Below are 16,584 nucleotides of genomic sequence, written 5' to 3' on the forward strand. Positions count from 1 at the left end.
GAATTTAAGTCTATTATTAGAAGGGATATTGTGTTTGATGAATCTTTCATGCTTTACCTGAGAAAATGAGTCTTTAGGTTCTTCTGACATTGGTGTGTAGAATTTAGACAAGCAGATGGAGGTGGAGAATATATCTTCTTCACAAAATAATACTTCATAGCAGAGCTTAGTTCAGTTACACACTTCTACAGAAGTAGAAGAATTAATAGAAAAGGTGAAGAAGGAGTACTCCATTGCTAGAAATAAGCCAGGGAAAAGGAAGCCTACAAGATTAGCAAATTATATCACTTTTGCCTATGTTGCTGCACAAGAAATAAAAGGAGTTGGTGATCTTTTCACATATTCAGAAGCTATTTCTCATAAGATTCTGCTAAGTGGTTGATTGCTATGCAAGAGGAGGTAGAAACTCTTCATAAGAACAAAACTTGGGAATTCATGAAACCACCTAAAGATAAAAGGGTTGTTGGCTGCAAGAAGAAAGATGACATTCCAGGTGTTGAAAATGTTGGATACAAAGCATGGTTGGTGGCTAAGGGTTATAGTCAGGTACAAGGAGTTGACCTTAATGATGTTTTCTCACTTGTTGTTAAACATAGCTCTATTTATGTTTTGCCTGCTCTAGTTGTTATGCATGATTTAGTGTTAGAACAACTAGAAGTTAGGACTGCCTTCTTGCATGGTGAACTTGAGGAGAAAATTTATATGCAATAATATGAGGGTTTTGAGATTGAAGGTAAAGAATACCATGTTTGCTTGTTGAAGAAATCACTATATGGCTTGAAATAGTCTCCTTAACAGTGGTATAAGTAGTTTGATTCCTCTATGATTGGACGCAGTTATTTCAAGAAACAATATGATAGCTGTGTGTATTTTTAGAAAACTTGCTAATTACTCATTTATTTATTTGTTTGTTGCTTTATGTTGATGATATGCTTATTGCCACCAAGGATTTATTTGAGATCAATAGGTTAAAAGAAGAGTTAAATGGTAAATTTGAGATGAGAGATTTAGGAGCAGCCAAAGAAATTCTTAGTTTGGAGATTCAGGAGACAAGACTACAAGTAAACTTTATTTGACTCAAAGGAATTTTGTCAAGAAAGTTTTGGCATGAAAAATGCTAAAGTTGTAAGTACTCCACTTGCTACCCATTTTAGACTTTCTATCGCTTTGTCACCATAATCTGAAAAAGATATTGAGTACATGTCACATGTTCCTTACTCTAGTGTTGTTGGTAGTATTATGCATGTCTGTCATGATTTGCACTCACCCTAACATTTCACATATAGTTAGTGTGGTTAGTAGATATATGTCTAATCCTGGTAAAGAGCACTGGTAGGTTGTGAAATGGAATTTGAGATATTTATGGTGTACTACTAATGCTTGTTTGGAATCTAGAATGAGTAAGAGCAATGTGGTTGGTTACGTTGATTCAGATTATGTAGGTGATCTTAGTAAAAGAAGATCCATTGCAGGTTATGTATTTACCCTTGACAATTATGTTATTAATTAAAAAACTATTTTATAGTCTACAATTGCATTATCCACTATAGAAGCAGAATACATGGTAGTGGTTGAAGCTGTAAAGGAAGCTATCTGGTTAAGAGGTTTATTTGGTGAGCTCAATTCAAATTTGTAGGTGAATTAGGTTCATTGTGATAGTCAGAGGGTTATTGATTTGATAAAGGACCAGATGTTCCATGAGAGAACAAAATACATTAATACGAAATACCATTTTATTTGAGGTATTATTTCACAAGGCAACATTGTCGTTAAGAAGATTGGTACTGCTGTAGAAAATCCAATGATACGATGACTAAGCCTTTTTTAGTGAATAAGTTCAAGCATTACTTGGATTTGATTGTAATTTGTAATAATTGAGCTTGCCCATAAGGGCTTATTTGGGAGAAGTTGGGGAGAAATCTTCTAATTAGAGCAAGAAATTTCAAGTCAAAGTGAACATTTATTATGCTATGACTTTAATTCTTAATTGTTAAGAATTAAGCTTTCTTAACCATGAAGAATTTCCTTAGCCATGAAGAATATGCAAAGCAGGAAAGTTGTCCTTATTATTAGAAGGAAATTAATAATAATAATAAATAAAATGCAACTTGTACAAGTTGCATAAGTTGCCAACTTTTGGCATAAAAGTGCACTGGCTTTGAATTGCTTTATATTGGACCAAGGCTTACCATTTTGAGATAGAAAAAAAATTAGAGAGAAATTATTATGTATTCGTAAGTTTTGTGAGGTTCTTATTTGTAATTGGGTTTTACGGTTTGAGTGATAATTTTTCTTGTTCTTGTATCACATTTCAGTTTATTAGTGGATTTTCTGCTCTCTTTTGCGCGTTAATGTAAGTTTATGCCAAACCACATAAATTATTTACCTTTCTCAATTTTTCTTTCCTTGTATAATTTTGTTGTCCAATCCATTAGCCCAAATCAATATTTATTCTGCTACATTCATCCTAACACAACCAAATGTAAGTACAAATTGCATCAGTTTACAAAATCTCAGAATTTACAACCAGATTCAAGCACTGATCCTCCACTAATGGACTGTGCTCAATCAATTTCACTATAGCAACTTATTCTCATGGGCGTCTTGTTCTACCTAAACATTATATGACTAATTGTTGAAATATATATGCAGTTGATGCATTTGCATTGCATAGGCATTTTAAGAGTAGCATTTGTTGCATTTTCTTGCAATTTGCAGAGACACGTGTAAATTTCTGTATAAAGGAAATCAAAGGAATAAGAGGAACAGACCAATACATGACTTCGACCCGTGCAAAAGAGAGAAATTACACGAGCTGTGTAGTGACTCCAAACAGGAATTTTAGCCTAACTTTTCTTCCTTTTCACTCATTCAGAGATGACTTCTAAGGTTTTTAGAACTCTGAAGCAAGGGTTTTTACACCATATATAAATATAATAAGTCTTTTACTTTCAAGAGAGCACATCACCTTTGAGAAAAGAGAGAGGAGAAATGGATTTGCAAGATTTTCAGAGGAAGTTACAACTGAAGCTCCAAAAGTCCAAGGCTACGATTCTCCATGTGGGTTCTTTCATTCTATTTTTTTCTTATGTTTTTCCTTTATTATTTTATAAACTTGATTGTAAAACTTACCATGTGTGAGTAGTTTCCTTATTCTAGGCTTAGGGATGTAGCACTTTCAATTCAGTTATGATTTTGATTTGATCTTATTTAATCAATTGGGTATTTTGTTCTTTGATTCAATCTCTTATATTTTTAGTGCATGCTTTATGTTGAGCTCCACTTAGTATTGATTTTCAGATATTAATTGAAGGATTAAAAGGTGAAGATTAATATTAGAAAAACACAATTTTAAACTTAGGATTCTTGATCTAGAGATAGGCTGGAATTCTATGTGGTGCTAATAATTAGTCAAAGAACTTAATGAATTTTAATTAATTTAATCACCATGAGAATATGGTTTAAGTTGATTGAAATATAATTTGAGTGTCTTGAAGAAAGGACTTAAGATAACTTAGGATTAATTTCTTTTAAAGTTATAATTTTTTATTTATTGAATAAATTAGATTGAATTTGTAATCAATTGAAGTGTAAACTCCTATCTCTAGAATGTTTTAATTAATTGATATTCAATTTATTTATTTAGATTATATTTGCCTTTAGTGATAGTTTTAATTTAATCATCAATCTCACATTAGATAATTTAGATAATTATATTTGCTATATAGTTTAATACTCAACACGGTCAACACTCTACTTATCACTTTATTACTTGTTAATGATTCGTATATTTATGAGATTTTGCACAATAACAATTTTATTAGCACAATGCATAAAAGCCCAGGCATGTGTGGGTGTACATGCACACGCACAAAACGAAAAAAGCAATGAAAAATTGACAAGAAAGACAAAATGGTCAACCAATCATCATTATTAAAATGAACATTATTTTTTACCATTTTTAGCATATAGCTAACGTACAAGCCATCTATGCATGTTTAGGTAGAACAAAACACTCATGGATCGAAAATAATCCAACAGATGCAAAATCAAAAAAATAAAATAAAATAAAACCTTGCAGTGCAATGAGAGGCTCCAGCATTGGTCTTTGACTTGAAGTTGTGCTTCTCGTTTATTATAGTTTCTTTTTTCTTCAATGGTTTGTTTTCAATCTGTTTCTTTTGAGAAACAAAATAGGATGAGCTATTGAAGGCGATTTAACGGAGAGACTAACCAATGAGAGACAAACCATCTTCAATAAGGAGAAGGGTGTTAGTTTCATAGAGATGGTAGAGACGATGAATGAATTATTTGATAGGTAATTAAGTTATTTCATTTCATTTTTTAATATTATGATCTAAAAACTAGTTATAGGAAGTTAAAAGGAATTTTACAATAAAATTTAGAGATTTTATATTACAAATTTAAGTTTAAAAATGGCAATGATATAATGCCTTAATTTAAAGACAATAAGTGAAATTTTTCTATAATATATATAAAAGTATTAATGAAAAGGTGAACTTGATGAAAATATTCTTATAAATATTAATTAATATTAATAATATAAGTTAAAAAAATAAATTAAAATTTTAATTCTTTTGTAAATTAATTCTATTCTAAAAATCATTCCACTTGTAATAAGAATTCTATTACAATTCTATTTATATAAAAATTTTATCTCCCATTGATTATCTTTATATGACAATAATTCAATCATAAACATATTTTTAATAAATTATAAAAATAGGTATATATATAAATTAAAAATTCTTTATTTCTCGAAATAATTACCTTATTAGAATGTAAAGTTTTACTTTAAAATTTTAATTTACATTATGCATATAATGACATGAAGTTTAATTTTATAATTTATAACGATTTGTTCTTTTTTATTCCAACAATATTTACGAATTTGTATTATCCAAAATATTTTTGAAAAAATATTAAAAAATATATTTAAATTATTTTAATATAATTAAATTATAACTTATTATTATATTTAGTAATTTTAATATCACCTTGTTATTGAAAATAATAAAAATAATCCAAAATTTTCATAAAAAAATTAAATATGAAATATCTAATTTATTGAGAAAATTATTTAAAAAGTACAATAAACCAAAAAATTTAAAATTTAAAAAGGTGAGTTGTTTTACGTAACAGGTTAGTCAAAGAATTAAATTTTTATCAATAATAAAACAATATATAGAAGGGAGAAAGAATATTGAAGACAATGTTAAATAAGGGCTAGATGATTAATAGATTAAAAAAATAATTAAAAATTTAACCTTTGTAGTTTTTTTTAAATTTTTTTTAAATTTTTTAATTTTATCAAATTGATGTTAAATGTAACACCCCTAATTTTTAAATAATTATTTTATATGTAAATATAAATATTTTAATATAACTCCTGATGTTGTGGGCTTGGCATAGATATTTTCATTTCGTGGCAATTCGATCGTCACTCAGATTTATAATTTTGGGTCGAGTAGAAAAACTATCGAAATTATTTTGAAACCGGGTGAAAATTATAGGCTACCCCACCATTTTAAGATGCTCCGGACACGTTCCAAGTATCAGAATTGGAATTGGTAAACCCGAACTCCGAGTTTCTTTAATTTTATAATGCTGAGTTTAGAATAAAATTTCATAAAATATTTGTGGGTAGCTAGAAAATTATAATTCATTTTGCATTAGCTCTATAATATTGCTAAGGACTGCGGAATAAAATTTTAAAATTTTTAGAGCTAGCTAGAATGACTTTTGCAAAATATCTGTTTTAAGCCTTATAATTGAATTATTAGATTATGTAAGATTTGCCTGAGTTGGAGGGCCCAAGAGGGGCCATATGTTATTGATGAGTTGTAATTACAGAAAATTTAGAAATTAAGTGTTATTTGAACCTTTTTGCAGGAGGGGTAGGTCCTAGATATAAGAGAAATTTTGCCAGATTATCGGTAAAACCTTAGGACTGTCTTTTGATTCTCTACAGCTTTGTTTCAAGTTGTTTATTAATAAATTTTGATATATTGTTTAGGTGAGCTGGGACAACCTTCTTCCTCTGCCCAGCTACCGCAATAGCTTGTAAAAGTGTTGTGAGTAGATACTTATTTTATTTATGATTTCAATATTATTATATTTCTGGTATACTCATGCATCACTTATACTTATATTTACGTGGTTAAATATTAGACATGCTTTGTTTTGCATTTATACTGGATGATATTACTTTGGTTGCTGTGTTTTGATAATCTGGAGCTGTGTGTATGAATTGGTGTGTATGTGGAGTATATGGATATGGGTAGGACGGGTAGACACGGCTGGAACTTGACTCGTTGGGACCCGATCCTTATTATGGATAAGTCGGGGTAGGCACAGCTTTGAGTTGATCTCGCTAGCCCCCGCATATGGATTATTAAGTGAAAGTCTGGCTCGAGTTGATCTCGCTGGTAGGCCTTGAATTAAGAGAGCTAGGTAGGGAAATTAGCTCCCCATATATGTATGTGTGAGTATGGATTTGACACGGTGAGTGAGTGCTCTAGATTATCTTTGATGTGACTTAATATGATTTGTTTTACTTGTATGAAAATGATGCATTTCATTTCCAAGGATGCATTAGAATTAAATAGTTATAAAAATTATATGTAAAATAAATATTTATTCTCTGTGTCGAATACTCACTTATGTTCATTACTTTCTTCCTCGCAGGTTTAATATAAGTTATTATTTATTTTATTATTTTGCAAATTTGAAATCTAGAACTTTGTATGTGTTAGCAATAGTATTGGCCTTGTTGGAGACTATATTAATTTAAGTTTTTGATATTAATAAATGAATTTTTTATGATATTTATATAGTTTATAATTGATTGATTCAGGATTGAACTGGGCTCCCCTGACTTTAGATTTTAATAGTTATCGGGTTGGGTTGACTCGAATAAAAAAATAATTTAATATTTAATTTGCATTATGGGCCTCAATTTTGAGCCCTGATTATGGATGTGGGATTAGTAAGGTTTAGTGTAGTTCTCGAGGGCTTTATATCAACCCATGTCCTAATGCCGGCCTGGCCCATGAGTTCGGGTCGTGACATTAAATTTTTATATTATTTTTAAATTTAATAATAAATTTAATTAAAATAATTAAATTAACAAAAATAATTAAAATACTTTTATTTATTATTATTATTTTAGTTTTTTAATTTTATAAAATTATTTAATAATTTTAATTTTTTCATTAATTTTAGCAAACATTAAATTTAATAATTAAATAATATATCTAATATTATTATTTTAATTTTTAAAATTTTTCTCTTTTTACCCATACTTTTAATTTATATTTTTCTCATTATTATATTTTGAATTTAAAATCTAATAAATAAAAAATACAATAATTTAAATAAAAAATAAATATAAATAATATAATCAAAAGAAATCTATTTTTTTTAACTAAAAAGAAATCTAATTATAACTTATGTATTTGTAAAATAAATAAATATATATAAAGGAATATATTTAATTAAAATAATATTTTATTTAGTGAAGTCATATTTTTATCGATTTAAAAATAATTGTAAAATTAATAAAAAAAATTAAAAGTATTGTTTTTGTCCCCCCGAAAATATAAGAAAAATATTTGAATTATATTCTGCTCCAAAACGCGTCGTTTTCCACTTGTATACTTGCTCTTCCTTTAGAAGCTCTTGTCGACGTCAGCATTTGTAGCCTCCACTGTCCTCCGATTCCATCAATGGCATCGATTCTTCTGCTGGTAACTTCTCTTAGCTATAAATTATTTGTTCATGATAAATTTTGCTTTCGAAGTATCAATTTCTGTATCTCTTATGGAGCTAGGGTTTTGTTGTGAACAAATTGTTCGAATCTGAATTGTGACTGCAGAAGCAATTTCGGTTCTGTAATGCCATAAATATGATTAAGGAGGATTATTTCGAGGTCATTTGCTAGGAATCTACTGGAATTGATGAGTTGAATCTAACCAATAGATAAAGAAAAATGAGAAGGAAGTGTAGGATTTGGTGGCCAAAGTACCTTGCTTCAAGTGAACCGTCTTCTAGTCATTTCTTGTTTGGTTGGTTCGTTTCTTGCTCTTCAGCTTCTATTGATGTCGTGGTAGCTTTCGCTTGCAATGACGTCTCGCTTTTCCGCCGTAAATCTAGTCTCAAGGTATAAATCTCTACCTGAAATGTGAAATTAGGTCAAGATTAGAGCTTTGTTTTTATCTTTTTAGCCATCTGGGTATGAGAGAGTGGCGATGTATAGATGCTAATGCTTTTATCTACTCTCTGCATTGAAATTTTTAGATGGTTAATAATTCAAGTATGCCTTATATTCTCTAATATTTTCCACTTTGAGAATTGCAGTATCTGGGCTTCAGTTTGTTGTATTCCTACTTACTTTATGATGGAGTTTGAACTGATTTTATACATAGTTTTGGCTTATTGGGTGCTTTTGTATGGTTTTTAACTTGTTGATGAGGTTAATTATTGGGCAAAAAAGGCAAGCAAATAATGCCTGAATTATTTTTTTAACCTAATTCTAGTGTCATTGTGTACTAGTTGGTGAGTCTATCTTATGGTTTTGATTATTGCTTTGGACAGGAGATCCTTCGTGACACAAATGAGAACATGCCTGTATTTCTAGAGGAAAAATCAATGTTTTCTGTGCTAGGTCGTGGTGCTGCATACCTCTCTGGTAATGGAAAAGTATTGAAGGTTGGACTGGAAGAAGATGATTGGAGAAAGCCCTCCAACAATAGCATTTTATCAACAACAAACAGGCAGGATGTATTCATAGAAAATTATGGAGGAAGGAGCTGCACGTGCCATCAACTTGATGAATTAGTTGAACAAAGTTGGGAAGCTTCTGCAGAAGGTAGCCGCTGGATCCAGCTGGTATATGATTCATGTGATCAATATGGTAGAGATATTCGTTGGCTTCCCAAATTGCATCACATTCACTGGAATGGGCAAATAGTACCTCAATTCAATGTCCACGTATGTAAGTCATAATTACTTATGCTGCATGATTTCATTTTCATTCATATTTGTTAGTGCTATTTAATCTTATATCATATCTTGTCGTTTGACCAATTTAGGTGATAGTTTATGAAACTCCCTTGTATGGTATGCATCATTTCTCACTAAGTTCTTGGATTCCTTCTGAGCAAGCTAAAGTTCTGCCGAAGAAACCCAAGTGGGCTGACGAACTTGACAGGAGCCAGCCTCTATTTGACTTGGTAGTGTAGTTCTGTAGATTTTGTTTGTGCTATGAGACTATTTGCATACTTCTTATCTTGCCTTTTTATATTTTCTTGTGCAGGATACAGTAATTTTGGCAATCAATAGTGCTGCTGCTGCTAAAACAGTGATTGAGAAACACGTGAACCCTAAGGGATCTTATACCGGTTTTACCATCATCCATGTGTATTGTCAATTAAACTTTGTTGTTTACCCTTATCGTGCCTTTCTCTTAAATTCTTGACGCCCTTTCTTGTGGCTTTTCAGGTGTCTCGCTTTCATGTGGCATGTATTGGCTATTTCTGTGGCATCAATTTCCACTCTGTTCTATATCACTATTCAGTTATTCTATAGGTTTTCAAGTTTTGGATCAAAAACAATTATGTATATCACATTAGCAAGGACATTCTGCACTACGTGGACAAATATCCGAATCCGTGTTTGTCAGATCTTATATTGGCCTATTTTTCTTCAACACAATGGCCTTAGGTGACTGGAGAATTCTTTATTCATATATCAAGTTCTTCAATTTAAAAAGGCCTACATTTTTCTGAAATTGGAATATTCTATTATCTTGTTTAGTATAATTTTAATAGAGCTTTCTATTTAATGAGAAAAACAAATGAACAAAATTTTTTGGAGTTTTCTGTACCCTTCAATTCAAATTGAGAAGTCAAGCCTTGGTTTTATCTGCTGATTGCATATCCATTTCCTGCTTGACTTGCATGGGGGAGCTAGAAACTTAACTGATTGAGGCTTTTTCATCATTTTTTCCCCATTTGGGGCTATTTTTTGTGCTTTTCTTCTGCTTTCTTGAGTTTTTCTCAGAGGTACTAATTTCTTCTTAGCATTCTTATTCTTTTATTTTTGAATTTTAATTAGGTTCCAGTCATGCGTGGAATATGCAGAGAAAGCTGCATTACTTAGGCATTCTATGTGGTCAAGTTTTTTTGTTGATCTGCTTTTTGGAAACTTGATTGGCCTGCTGCTGTTATCTAATGCTGACTCTGCTTGCTTATGGGTTTCAACCTTTGCCAATGACATTACGAATGAATTGTTACGTTCAGGTTGTGTGTGGTTGATGGGAGTACCAGCTGGTTTCAAGTTGAATACAGAGCTGGCAGGAGTTCTTGGCTTGATTTCTCTTAATGCAATACAAATTTGGTCTACCCTCTGGATCTTTATTGGTTTCCTTTTAATTTATTTCATCAAAGGACTTGCTCTATTGGGAATTCTTTTTGGGGCTACTATTCTTGCTGCTTTGGTCATAGACATGGTTGCATTGGCAACGTTGCATGTGTCATCACTTCACTGTGCAATCTCACTCTTGTATTCATGGCAGATTCAGACATTAGCTGCTCTGTGGCGTCTTTTCAGGTAAACCTTTTGTCCATTGTTGATGCAATTGGGAGGATTGGGTGGGGAGGGGAGAGTGGGTGGGTTCAGGTGTACCGTGGAGCAATTACAATGATGTTCTGTAATATTATTAGTTATATTAGATTAATGTCCTTGAATTCAGAATTAGATAGCGATTTAGGGTTTCTGTATTGATTTCTGTATTATGAATGGGATGATTAGAATGCAGTTTATTGTTCTTCTTTGTTGTCTACTCGTATCGACACGATATGACACGGGACACGACATGGAATGTGTCTGACACATATTCATGTAGTTTGACACTTGAGTGATAGAGATCTCTTAAGATGAAAAGCATATTGAATTAAAGGATAGGTAAAAAAATAAGTTAAAAAAAGAATGCAACTTTGAATTAAAAAATAGGTACAAAATAAGTTAAAAAATAAATATTTTGAGAATCCGATGGTTACAGATCACAATTTTAATTGTGGCTAGCCTCTTTTGGATAAATTATTTCAACTCTTTTGGCCTACATAACATGTTTGAGCACCTCTGTTTAAATTTAGATTCATATCCCTGTATTTTCTATTTAGAAAGTTTACAAGTCTGACACATGAATATGTACCCATTTCCGACACTCGTACCTAAGTCTGCGGAACATAAGGGGGAAAAAGTCAGAGCAACAACTTCTGAGTTTCTATGGTTCTTCTAAGTAATGTTATTATACTCGGACTGACTTGCTAGGTCTGGGTTTGTAATAGAATACGATAAGGAATTGACTCCGCTAAAATTGTGCAACTCGGCTGATCTTTTGTTGACCTGTGTGACGTGGTGGGTTGACCCTGTCAATAAAAGCTACCACATCAAAGATATTTTTGAGTGTTGGTGAGGAGGAATCAAATACTTCACTACGAAAATGTGACAAATTAGTCATGAAAGGACTCAGGAGGAAAAGGGAGAGCACTAAAATGATGAGATGGAGGGAAGTAATATCGAAAGATTTACAATCTTTTAATGTTGATGCGGGTTCTAATAGGGCGGAATGGCGAAAAAGAGCCATATAGTCGACCCCAGCTAGTTGAGGATTAAGGTTTAGTTGTTGTTGTTGTTGTTGTGAGTACTGCCACTGTTAAGGTGATTTGAACCCAAGGAGATTTGACCCCAACTGGTGGATTTGGGTTAAGTGGCTAATTCTTTTTAATAGATTTGATGTTGATAGTGGAAAGGTTTTTTCTTTCGTATGTATGTGTATACACACACACACACACACACACACACACACACACACACTTTGATTGCTTGAATAAATGTTGGAGAAGTTGGTATCTGTTGTGGGAACAACTTTCCTATGTTGATTTTGTGGGTTTCATTTTGAGGTGAAATAGAATAACAGTATCTTATGATTATGCTTTCAAGGTGTTTGGTAAAATGACTGTAAGAACTATATAAAGAAAACTTTCGCTATGGCAAAGATTTTAAGGCTATGAAAGATTGCTGCTTTCATGGTTTTCTTCATTTAAACAAAAAGCATTTTACAAGAAACTAACAGTAGAAAACTCTCAACAGTTTTAGTTTTTAAAGAATTAAAAACCAAAAACATGCAGTGTTATTGAAAGAGCTCTAAGCTACTTTGTGGCCTTGGTGCCACTTTTTCCTCCTCAATTCCAGCAAGACATTCATGAATGTCTCCACCTCCATGGAATACGATTCCTTCTGATTGAGACAAGTGGTCGTGTCTGTTATGTATGTGATGTTAAAGGCATCATGGTTTGAATTTTAAGACCTCTTGATTTCTTATGTGAAGAGTCCATTATTGGATTTGGAAATCATTCGCTGTTACTCTTTTCAAAAGTTCCTTCCAATTTCTAACAAGAACTTGCCCGACTTTATGATGAAAGAATGTTTTTGGCATAGGCTATTGATGGTTGAGGTTTTGCTTTAGCCTCTTATTTTACAAGAAATATCATGGCGAATTAGTGATTAAAAAAAAAGATAGATTTTTTTATTGTATGCAATGTAATCAGGAAACCTTTATTGCAAATCATTATGTGTTCTGTTGTTTCTTCAGTTCAAGTTGTTCACAAAATTTTTCAACTGTTGACAGGGGTCGAAAGTGGAATCCTCTTCGTCAGAGATTAGATAGCTATAACTACACCGTAAAGCAGCATGTTGTTGGATCCCTTCTGTTTACACCACTTTTACTATTGTTACCAACAACTTCTGCTTTCTACATTTTCTTCACCATTTTGAACACAGCCATCACCTTCATTCGTGTGTTGATTGAAGTTGTTATATCAGTGATCCATGGTACACCTTATATTAAAATTTTCCTTAGGTTGGCAAGGCAGAGAAGATTTCCCTCTGGGATATGGTTTGAAATTGTATCTTGTAATGGTGGTTATCAGGAGTTTTCATGTCTTCATGAAGTCAGTTCATCATCTGAAAATTCACGGCAAAAGGATGCAGGAGAAGAGAGATCTGGTATTCTGGTCTCAATACTCCACAGTAACTTCTTGAGCATAGGTGAGGCCTTGAGCAAATTTTTCTTATAAATTTCTGTGCTTTCAGTTGCATACTGATAGGAGTGGGGATTACTATTCTTAGTTGGGTGGGTGGAGTGAATAACCAAAGCCATACAATTCTCAGGCACCAATATGGTTATTGTAGTTATTCTATTGAAGATGGCATCAACACTGTTATTATTCCCCCCCTTGCTGATTTGAGTTGATTGACCCTGAATTGTGAGGTTCATTTGCATATAGCTTGATTGATCCATCAATTCCTTTCCTATTGGGTCCATCCAGATCCAGTAGGACCTGACTAATTTAAAAACTCACACCCTTTTTCCTCCTGTTTCTTGTTGAAAGATCCCAACAAAGCCTCCCTCAAGAATCAATGAAATTAACACTTTTTGCTTACCTATAAGCATCAAACAGATTCAAGCATGCATTCTTTCTCTACCTTATTTCTGCCCTTAAGCTTCAATTTTGAGTTCCAATAGAGTTGGCTTCAGAACTGTGACTCAAAACAAGCAAGTTTAACACAAATTCCTTTGCTGTACCTCTTCCATCTCTTTCCTCTTTTCCCTTCATTGAGTGACAGCTATGTGTTTACTGCACCACTGCAAGTCTGCAACAGCTACCCGTTTGTTGAGTATTAATTTGTTTATTTATTTTTACAATATCTTGTTGTAGGTGTTACGAAATTCTAGTCCTTTTTAACTGTAGTTTATCTTTATTATTTTTTTATATTATCATAATGGACCAGTGTAGACTAATAAAAAGTATTCAATATTTCAGATTGTGATTTGTCATGCTTGTTTTACATTTTGATATATAATACCATTTTTAGTTTATTTTGACAATTTGTATTGGATTGTATGTTTTGATTCAATTCTCAATTCACAATATTGGGATTTCAAATTATGATTCAAATCTCAGGTTGACAACTATGGGCGTCAGTGTTTTATTAGTTAGTATGATCTGTCCTGTGACTGGAACCAAGCTCTGAGAGAATTCAGTAATCTGTAACAAGATAATGAATGTGAATTTGGGATCCTCAGTCTTTGTTTTTTCATTTTGGGCGTGAAAATTTTCCTGTGTCATTTAAGAGAAGGTTAGACCAACATTTTTTGGAATTGGAGAACTTACACATTACCATATAAATGAATTGCTGTAGATGTTGTCAGTTTATGAGTAACTAACAAGTTTTTATTGTTATTCCCAATTTTCTTTCAAATATTTTCCCTTCCTGAGTGTATTGAACCATGAAGATTTTGCATAAGTCCTGTGTTTCTTCAGCTTGCCACACTGATAGATTGTGGTCTGGTGAAATTGTCAAGTTGCTGACTTTTTCTTTTGTGACAACTTTAATTGATCTTAACATGCCTTGCATTTGATTAGAAGTGTTGGGAACAAATTATATAACTGTATTAAAGGAAATTTCATGAATCAAAGACATATTTGGTGTCTTCTACCTCTGCCTCAGTCTCTTCTTGTCATTATGTTTTGGTTCATTGATTTTGGGCCAACTGTAACAAGAAATATATAACAGGACAAGTAGTCTTGCCTCACTACAAGAAGGTTTTCTCTGGGGTTTCTGGTTTTGCCACCACATCAGCTTATGGAGCTCTTACCGGTAAAAGGTGAGTTAGTGCACTGCTTTTATTTGTCCTATTGAGTGTTCCCTGGGATTTGAGATTTAACCCTCCCATTCACTGTCTACCATTATTTTCAGAACTGCATCCACCTTGGGGACTGGCCTGCCTTCAACAATGCCATGGATGGTTATCCCTGGCAAAGAGTATTGGTGCCTCTGCTACAATGCAATTCTTGCATGCATGGCAGAACGCGACTAACATTCATGTCATTGATTTAATTCTTCCGAACTCCTCATTTTTTTTCTTTTTATTATATTTTTTTATTGCATCGAAATGTTCTGCAGACCTACTCCTCTCATCTTTTAGAATCTTAGATGAGCTTTGATGGGCTTTTATTAGGATATGCAGACGTTTTGAGACTGTAAACATCTTAGCTTTAGTCTATTTGATTGTTGCTTGTTCCTGCCAAAATGTTCTAGTAGCAAAACATAATCTACTCCCCCCCTCATTTGATCTTTTGCCTTTTGTGCTGTTCATTTCAGTAGCAGAATTTGAAATTACCATAGAATGAAAATTACAGCAGCGAGAATTTTTTTAACCCTGTGGAAATTTCTCACCTGATTTGTGGGCAAATATTAGATAAATGATTAAGTCATCATGGAAGGCTGGCTTTGCCCTTACAGCTGCACATTACTGATTGTTTTTCTGATTGTGACTTCGTGTTAGTATCAGACTGATGTAGACAAAGAACATTCAAAGTAAAAGAGAAACAAGTCTTAATTTTTTTTTTTATTAATTTTCTATTTTAATTTTCAATAATAATTTTCTAATAAAATACATAGATTACATAAGATAATTATAATGTAAGATAATTGAATTACACAGCCTTATAGAGGCTTTCAAATATTTTAAAATAGTGAAATACTACTTTCTAATTACATTTTTTAAAAAAATAAAATTTTAAATTTCTTAATTTAAGATTGAAAATTAAATTAAAATAAATTTTAAATTTAGTCTTCCTTGACTGTATCAGTCTCGTTCATTGAAGAAAATAGAAAATTCAACTCGAGTTTTATAATAATAAAGAATTAATAATTGAATTACGTAGCCTTACCTTGGATTGTAGCAATAAGAGTGAAACAATGAATTTTATTCTTTCCTTCACATCATAGCTATGGTCGAAAGATTCTTCGATTCACTAGGAACAAGAGAATTGGATAAATGTTCAATATCTATTGTCATCTCCCTAGCTTGATACTTTTTTTTTTTTTTTTTAAGGAATAGATTTCTCAAAATTTTCCAATATGATTGTCGAAATTTATATCCCTTATTTCTTGCTCTAAGTTCGCTTTCCCTAACTCGTAGAAAGTTATATAATAGTTTTAGGTCAGGAGGATAATATTTGACACCATCATGAGCATCTCTCCAATAATATATCTTGTGATTATCGATTTGAGCTTGAAGTCTTTGAATTTCAGTCTATATAAATCTCACTAAAATAAAATTTGTAGCTTGGATTGTGTTTTTAAATAGAATGGATGTCAAATTAAAACTAGGGTAATTTTTTTAATCACCTAGGAATTTTGTTCCATATTTTACTTATGTTTTTTAACTTTAATTTATTATTAAAAAGTTTTTAAATTTTAATTTTATTTCATGAAAAATTCCTCTAATCTATAATAACAGGTTTCAGATTAAAAAATTCCTTTAAGTTGTGATATTTACAAAAGTGGCTTTAGCATTTTTTGGTGAAGGTAAATCCTCTTACTTTCCAAGAAGCAAATCATTGTGATTGTCTTGATATTTTTATGATAGGTTCAGATAGTGATTAAAATGGTAAGTTTTTTTTTTTTTTATTTAAGTGTGTGAGAGAG

The 16,584-nt window shown here is 31.8% G+C and overlaps 1 protein-coding gene across 4 annotated transcripts; it reads left to right on the forward strand.

The window, feature by feature from the left end:
- The first annotated feature begins 7,658 nt into the window (after nt 1–7,658).
- On the forward strand, nt 7,659–15,226 carry LOC110633619 (phosphatidylinositol N-acetylglucosaminyltransferase subunit GPI1). 4 transcript variants are annotated; one of them, XM_021782296.2, is made up of 10 exons: nt 7,659–7,769; nt 7,898–8,182; nt 8,617–9,012; nt 9,114–9,254; nt 9,338–9,441; nt 9,523–9,744; nt 10,138–10,632; nt 12,716–13,134; nt 14,665–14,755; nt 14,848–15,226. In XM_021782296.2, exons 2-10 carry the CDS (start codon nt 8,012–8,014, stop codon nt 14,966–14,968), a joined length of 2,160 nt encoding a protein of 719 aa, XP_021637988.2. In that variant the 5' UTR covers nt 7,659–7,769; nt 7,898–8,011; the 3' UTR covers nt 14,969–15,226. The 4 variants fall into 4 exon arrangements, with proteins under 4 accessions (XP_021637988.2, XP_021637990.2, XP_021637987.2 ...); XM_021782295.2 differs by having other exon boundaries at nt 7,687–7,769; nt 7,853–8,182; XM_021782297.2 differs by lacking the exon at nt 7,659–7,769 and having other exon boundaries at nt 7,784–8,182; nt 10,138–10,199; nt 10,323–10,632.
- The last annotated feature ends 1,358 nt before the right edge of the window (nt 15,227–16,584 follow it).

The sequence above is a fragment of the Hevea brasiliensis genome, chromosome 3 (assembly GCF_030052815.1).
Source record: "Hevea brasiliensis isolate MT/VB/25A 57/8 chromosome 3, ASM3005281v1, whole genome shotgun sequence".
In the NCBI taxonomy this organism is placed as follows: domain Eukaryota; kingdom Viridiplantae; phylum Streptophyta; class Magnoliopsida; order Malpighiales; family Euphorbiaceae; genus Hevea; species Hevea brasiliensis.

Bases quoted from the DNA above. Each gene is read 5' to 3' on its own strand.
- LOC110633619 (XM_021782296.2), top strand. From the start codon at position 8,012: ATGAGAAGGAAGTGTAGGATTTGGTGGCCAAAGTACCTTGCTTCAAGT. The intron at 9,745-10,137 runs GTGACTGGAGAA...AATTTTAATTAG, and splicing joins CTTCAACACAATGGCCTTAG to GTTCCAGTCATGCGTGGAAT. The intron at 10,633-12,715 runs GTAAACCTTTTG...AACTGTTGACAG, and splicing joins GCTCTGTGGCGTCTTTTCAG to GGGTCGAAAGTGGAATCCTC.